Source organism: Amblyomma americanum, chromosome 3 (assembly GCF_052857255.1).
Source record: "Amblyomma americanum isolate KBUSLIRL-KWMA chromosome 3, ASM5285725v1, whole genome shotgun sequence".
NCBI classification, from domain to species: Eukaryota; Metazoa; Arthropoda; class Arachnida; order Ixodida; family Ixodidae; genus Amblyomma; species Amblyomma americanum.
The window spans coordinates 52159107-52166883 of record NC_135499.1 but is presented as its reverse complement, the minus strand read 5'-3'; the positions used below and the strand labels follow the sequence as shown (position 1 = coordinate 52166883).

At 46.4% G+C, this 7777-nt stretch overlaps 1 protein-coding gene across 1 annotated transcript; it reads left to right on the top strand.

The window, feature by feature from the left end:
- On the top strand, nucleotides 1-6071 carry LOC144123721 (uncharacterized). The gene is made up of 3 exons (XM_077656496.1): nucleotides 1-9; nucleotides 4894-5592; nucleotides 6018-6071. Exons 1-3 carry the CDS (start codon nucleotides 1-3, stop codon nucleotides 6069-6071), a joined length of 762 nt encoding a protein of 253 aa, XP_077512622.1.
- Nucleotides 6072-7777: the final 1706 nt, after the last annotated feature.

Below are 7777 nucleotides of genomic sequence, written 5' to 3'. Positions count from 1 at the left end.
ATGCCGCAGGTGGGATCCGAACCCACGACCTCCGAATATCGCGTCCGGTGCTCTACCAACCGAGCTACGGCGACGACCGCCCAATCTGCTGCTCTCGTGGGTATTTTTGTTTATTGGGTGTAAGCGAACCTTGAGAGTGTTCACCAACGCCACCCTAGTCCATAGCGACGGACGTAGCACGTCCTGTAATACCGCGAGTGTGACGTGGAACGTCATTAAATTAAAGATTCGTCACTGCTCCTCGCGCATGCACAGAACGGCTCTCCAGGAATCGCGCTAAACTGCTCAACCTGCGGCCAGTAAAGCTTTCGCTTTAAAGGAATCATCCACTACGCTACTTGCTTTCGGTGGCTGTTGGCTTCCATCACCTAGTATGTCATAACAAGTGCCTCTTTTCCCTTCCATAGCCTTCTCATTTCTCATTGGGCACCTCAACCACGCAGTCAGGAAAAAGAGGAAGGGGGAGTGAAAGAAGCGAGAAAGAAGTCTCGTAGTGGAGGGCTGCGGAATAATTTCGATTATCCAGGGGATCTTTAACATGCACTGACATCGCACAGCACACGTTCGCCTTTTCCGTTCCGTCTTAATCGACTCGCATTCGCCGCTTACGGAATCGATCCTAGGTCCTGTGGCTCGTCGATAGAATAAAATATCTTCTAAAGGAGTGGGAATGCGGCCTGTGTGGCGTCTATGAGAAGGCACAATAGAAGTCGGATGAACGAGTGCGCTTAGCGTCGCATGGATGTTGTTATTCAAATACAATTAAAAGAAATATACACTCAAGAAATTAAATTATTTATTTCATGCCACTGGTGAGGTTAGTACAGTAGTAAATCAACATTAAAAAGAAAATAAGGCTAAGAGAATTCTAACAATTCCAATCTCCTTAACAATGAGGGCATATAGAAACACAAAATCTTAATCTGAACATCTTAGTCGATGTACTACCGATGCATTTTAGGAAACGGAAAGAGGTAGAACTCAGCGCTTGAAGGAGAGTAGGTTGGAACAATTTTTTTGACTTTACTATCGCATCCCGCAAATCCGTGTAACAATTGCAAGCCGAGTTTATTGTCACTGACTACTCAGCGATCATCAAATCTCAAGACAATCTGCAAACGGAAAAGCAGCGCATGTTAGGAGAAAACCCACGGGCAGAACCTTGTATTTGGGCAGAAATAGTGATAATAATGGCGAATAATGGCGTCATATAGTACTCCCTCAAGTCTGCCAAGCACATTTAGGAGATGCGGCTCAGCACTGAAGCAGGCAAACTCTTGTGTGATTGGCCGACGCATTGCAAGTTTTGGAATACGCGTAGGTTGCTTGATAGTTGTAATATTAAATAATTATACAAGCGTCGTCAGCCTGACAACAAAGTTTTCGTTTCTAAATATGACTTATTACACAAACGGCTGCTTTCACCACAGGTATTTGGATCGTGACTTTGGAATAATTTTTACATGCCGAAGAAGCACTTCGGGATAGTAATGTTCGTCTTTGTCTAGATCTCCTGCTTTGTTTTTGTCACCTTCGTTTCTATGTAGTGATTCAGGGCATCGTTGGGGATGTCTGCTGAATCTATGCAAAACCGCGCAGCTCGGTTTATTTTTAATGACTGTTCTTCCTATACTAGTGTCACAGCTCTAAAATCTAGTGCAAATCTTCGCAATCTAGAAACTCGACGTAAAATAGCCAGGCTCGTTCTCTACCACAAGTTCTATCATTTTTCAATTGATAACGGCGTTATATCTCCCCCTCACCGCCATTCATCCCGGACCAGTCATTCCAAGTCTTAATACCCGCCGCACGCGCGCACATCATCGCACCTTCACTCTTTTTTTCCACAAACAGCGAAAGACCGGAATGATCTGCCTGAAAAAGCGGTTCACCACTCCAGTGCGACAAATTTCAAGACAGTCATTTAAAATCTGCATTTGTGAAGCCGCCCACCCCTCATACGAAACCCCTGTCCAGGGAGCATTTGAGGAATAAATAAATAAATAAGGAAATGAAACCTTTTAAGCCTATAGTGACATGCACGTGAAATTAAAGCTACATCGCATGTGAATCTCATAAAAACGTTTACTACTTGGCAGCCAGGTTAACTATGCTCGCAAACCCTTTTCTTGGGGGATTTAGAATTCTAAGCGAAATGGAGAACAGGCCTTCCATAGCGCACTTCGCATTCTTCTAAAATGATAATCATGCCGTAATGCTCCGGGTCTCTGAATTTTCGAATGAATCCGATAATGAGTGAGAAGGGTGCGATGGTCTCTATGGTCGCCAACACTTTAGCCGGTCGATACGGGAGGCTAGATTTTTAATGAATACAATGCCAGTTCAGCGTTTCCGTGTCCGTGAACATGCTCGTCGAGTTAGAAGCAATGCAGCCACGCGGAGATATTTCAGACGTGCATTTTTATGCGGCCCACTTGTTTGGGCCATATGTTTGAGGTTTATCGCCGAATCGTCACCCGCTTCATCCATCTAAGCTTTCCGAAACCTTGCGCCAGTTTCTGGGTATTTCTAGAACACAGGAAAAGAACAGCAGAGAACAGCATTGAAAGACAGTTACACAACCGCAGTTTTATCGCTGCCACTGTGACGACTGCATCGCCTTTACAGTTTTAAAGCGAAAGCTATATTGGCCGCAAACTTGGGATTTCGCCGCGGCGGTACTCCCTTGAGGCATGTGACGTCACAACCCGCGCCTCGCCGCGAAAGGTTAGGGCCGTTGTACGATCGTTTCGGAGCGGCTTCCGCCAGGTCCGCTTCGCGAGCGGTCTGCAAGTTTTCGGCCGCCAGGCGGACGTGAGGCGTAAAGGTGTTGTACGATCACTTTGGCGCTTGCGAGCGAGGCGGATGGTCCCAGCTTTCCGATTGGCGCTCCCGGCAGTGCCTGTCGTCTAATCACGTGCGGCGGTACAGGCATGCATGCTTGTAGAAAAACACGCAGATATCTTGCAGTAGGAATAGCCCGTATTAATTGCGGCGTACTCGAGGCACCCGTTCCGTCAACGCTTTTTTTTGCCGCAGGCTTTTCGTCGAAGGTACAATCGTGGTCGGCTGTGATATGTGTGGGAAACGACATGTGGACCATTTATATCCAAGACACCGAAAAATATCGCGATCGTGAACTCTTCCTCGTTTGATCGCGATGTTTTCGCAACGGTCGACGATTTGCGAAAATAACAGAAGGCTGCCCCCTCTGAAAGTTAGGCTACCCTCAGGATTTCAGAACAACGACGCAATGCTTATTGCAAATTCTCCATATATATGGTCAGGCCACAGTACAGGCTGCTATCATCCGACCGTAATTATAACCGGGATAATCACGTTTTTCAAATAGTTCAGATTGCATACTTAATATTGTCAGTTTTTCAGAATTGCACACTGCAGTGTTAATGCACTGCTGACAGAGAAAAAAATAATGCCACTTGCAGCCTTTCCTAAGGGGCCTGTCACACTAGCCCGACACGACGCCGATGCAGACACGACAACGACACCGATGATCGGCCGACCGGGTCGGCACATAGTGTCTGTGGCAGACCAAGCTGTCACACTAGGCCGACAACGACACCAACGCGTCCGACGACCAGATGTCTTCGTAGTGTGACGTGCTTTGACGCCCGCGACGCCGACAAACCCAGCCAGCCGACCGTGTCGACGCGAGATCTGTCGCCGAGCTAAAACATTCACCAGACACGAACACGATTCCGCTCTAGTGCTGTTTGTTTAAGTTCATAACAAGCTCTGGGATAGATGAATGTCCAAAGAGTATCATTACTGAGGATTGTTGGCGAATGCCAAGGTGCTGGTTGAAGTGATAACTACGATACAAGAAAATTTCAGCCGCCAGGTGCTGCTGCTGCTTCGTGCTGCTCGCCTGACGTCTGCTAGATCCGCCGCTGAAGGCGTCGCGGAAATCGAGCATAACTTTTTTATTATGGGACAGGTTGGCAGTAAAGGGGTGACTAGAGAAGTTTCTTTATTACGGCGCTGGCTAGTTCCAAAGCGCCCTGAGCTGCGGCATCGATGCGAAACCAGCTACGCTTAGCGAAGAGCACGGCAGCCGGGAAGCAGCGCAGTTCGTCGCACTGACGCTCCCGCAGGCGGCGTCGTTGACGAAAGCGCGGCTGTTGCGCAGGCATGCTGTCGTTGCTCGAATATAGCAGGCGGCCTTTCTGATAGCATGGCTGTTTTGTCTTTTTTGGTGCGAACGTGAGCAAGGGAGCAGCTGAGCAAGGGAGCAGCTGCAGGATGCAGACGCGTCTAAAGTGCCTCGTCTTTTTTGTGCAGGCTTTTGCTACATGCGGCGGACGCTCCTACGAAGATACAGCTTCACCGGAAATACCCTGTACCTTCCACCGTGGTTTGCGTGCACCTGTCTTGACCATAGTCACAAGTCTCAGTTCAGCGTTGAATTCAAGCTTTGCGAACTTATCAGAACATTTCCGTGCGCTGCACGGACACGACAGAGTGACATCGACATCGTTGGACGCATCGGGAAACGCCCCCCAGGCGTTCTTCGTCAGTGAGCAAGGGAGCAGCTGCAGGATGCAGACGCGTCTAAAGCGCCTCGTCTTTTTTGTGCAGGCTTTTGCTACATGCGGCGGTCCCTCCTACGAAGATACAGCTTCACCGGAATTACCCTGTACCTTCCACCGTGGTTTGCGTGCACCTGTCTTGACCATAGTCACAAGTCACAGTTCAGCGTTGAATTCAAGCTTTGCGAACTTATCGGAACATTTCCGTGCGCTTCACGGACACGACAGTGTGACATCGACATCGTTGGACGCATCGGGAAACGCCCCCCAGGCGTTCTTCGTCAGTGAGCAAGGGAGCAGCTGCAGGATGCAGACGCGTCTAAAGTGCCTCTTTTTTGTGCAGGTCAGTAACAAGCAACGCCTTGCATTTAAAAGTGATTCTTTGTGTTTGGTTGTGCTCCCTTGCTCAGAGGTGCTATGCGAGTGTGTTGCGGGTTGCTTTGACTCATTTTGCCTACTGGTGCTCTTGTTGAGTGGGGACGTTGAAACCAATCCAGGCCCCACCTTGTCAGTGTCTGATCAGTTGGAAACCATTATTGAAAATCAGAAAGTGTCTGCAATTGAGCTGAAATCTATCAGGGAGAATTTGGATGGTCATATATCAGACTCAAACCGGAGGCTGGCTTCTACTGAAGAAAAAATAGAATCTTTCACACAGACAATAAAGAGGGTAGAGGAATGTGAGAGTACTGTTCTGGAGCTGCGTGAACAAATTGCATCATTGTGTAGCAAGGTTGATGACCTGGAATATCGCTCTCGGCGTAATAACTTGATTATCTTTGGGATCAAGGAAGACGGTGCAGAAACCCCGAAGAGCCTTAGGGATGCTGTGTTAACAGAAGTGTTTGAAGAAAAACTAGGTATTACCGTCGGGAGCGTTGAACGCATACACCGCTTCGGCAGGCAATTACAAGATAAGGATCGACCAGTGGTAATGCGGTTCTTCGATTTTAATGAAAAAATGAACCTTCTTAGGAATGCGAAGAAGCTGAAAGGCTCAGGTATGTCACTATCTGAGGACTACCCGTTTAGAATTCAAAATGTACGGAAGCTGCTGTGGTCTACCGTTAAAGATAATTGCAGACCTGAGGATAAGGCTTACCTAAAATTTGACAAGCTAGTTTTGAACGGTGACACATACGTCTGGGATGAAGAAAGGAATGAAAGACGGAAACTTACCATTTCAAAAGAACGCAAAGAAGATTCCGAAGGCGAAGATTCTGGCAGTGTCAGTGTTACCTCAACGACACGTATTGTCACACGGAATCAGAAACGAAAGACTTATAAATGACGAGCTGATAATAGCAGACCGTTACGATTCGTTTCCTTTAACGCTCAAAGCATCGCAAATAAGACAGCCGAATTCGAAGCACTCCTTTACGACCTGGACCCGCACATTACGTTTCTGACAGAAACCTGGCTTCATTCTGAAATCCCTGATGGCTCAATTGTTCCCCCCGCCTACAGAATATTGCGATGCGACAGAGCGACACGTGGAGGTGGAGTCGCGATAGTGCTTAAGGAAAGTATATCTTCTGTGATGCTGCCGGGTATTCCTAACCACGAAAGTCTTTTTTGCAAGATTGATTTCTGTGGCAACACTATTGTATTAGGCGTAGTATATCGACCTCCTAATGCGGATGTCACCTTTCTTGAAGAGCTGTGCGATTACGTTCAACGCTTCCGGGGCGACCGAGTGAAGTTGATTTTAGGTGGCGATTTCAACTTGCCTGATATAGATTGGATCCACATGAGTACTATGGGTGCCAATTCTGGTCATTCTGAGCTCCTTTTGGACACTGCTCTCACATGTAATCTGACCCAGATTGTTGACAGACCTACCAGGATCCGTGCCTCTGCATCGCACATTCTTGACTTAGTGTTCATTAGCTCTGCCCTTATGTGTGTTTCTGTTGTTTTGAAGGGTGTATCTGATCATAATCTTGTTTCCTGTGTTTTTTCCCTATCGGCTTATGTTGACAGCAAAAAGCGTCCCATTGTTGTGAAGAATTTTAATAGAGCTGATGATGTAGGAATTTTGGATTTTTTAGAGACCCACCTTGACAGCTTTAGGGCTGAGGAGAATGTAAATGTGTTATGGTGCATGTTTAAAAAGATATGCCTCGATTGCTTGACAATGTACGTTCCTAGTGTTATTAAGAAAAAAAAAACATAACCCATGGATTACGCGGGACGTCATCCACACCAAACGTAAGCTAAAGCAGTCAAGTATTCGTAATAAGTCTAATGAGAGTATGATAGGCAGTCTATTAAGGAACAAGATCAAGCAAGCTAGGGACTCCTTTTTTTATGTTACGCTTGGGCGTTTTCTCAGTGAAGCACCGGAAAAGTTCTGACGATACATTAATGCTAATAAACAACGCAATGTGTCATTAACAGTTAATGGTTCTCCTCTAACAGGGTCAAAAGATATTGCTGATGTGTTTAATGAGTATTTTCAATCAGTGTATACCGATAAAAACTCGACTTTTCCTTCTAAGCCAGACGGCTACACTTCTTTAATGCCAGATGTTACTATCTCCCGCGAAGGTATTTTGAATCTTCTTCTGAAGCTTGAAGTTAAAAAGTCTAGCTGGCCTGATAACATCCCTTCAGCTTTTCTCTGCCGTTACGCAGAATCGTTATCGCATTACCTGGAAGTTATTTTCAAAGCCTGTTTGTCTCAGTGCGCAGTCCCATCAGAATGGAAAACCGCACGTGTCGTACCCGTTTTTAAAGGCAATGACCCATCTTGCGTATCTAATTATCGCCCAATAACTTTGGTCTCGACCAGTTGCAAAATGTTCGAGCATGTGATCTGCCTAGCTTTGACAGAATTTCTGGAGTCGACCCATTTCTTGTGTGATCAGCAACATGGATTTAGGCGAGGTTTATCTACCGTCTCACAACTGATAACCACTTGCCATGATTTTTTTTTTGCAGTTAACAACAAACAACAAACGGACGCTGATTTTCTTGACTTCGCCAAAGCCTTCGATAAGGTACCGCACACCAAACTCATAGGAAAGCTTTACACTGCCGGAATCAATCCTAACATTATTGACCTTATTAGAGCCTACTTAGAAGACAGATTTCAATGCGTTCATGTTGGCGATGAGTACTCTGATGCACTTCCGGTTTCATCTTGTGTTCCGCAAGGATCTGTTCTGGGGCCTATCCTATTTTTAATTTACGTAAATGACATAATTAATGAGGTTGATACCGAA

Coding starts and splice junctions, on each gene's coding strand:
- LOC144123721 (XM_077656496.1), top strand. Junction 5,593..6,017: donor ACCCGTTTAGAATTCAAAAT/GTACGGAAGCTG, acceptor CCCCGCCTACAG/AATATTGCGATGCGACAGAG.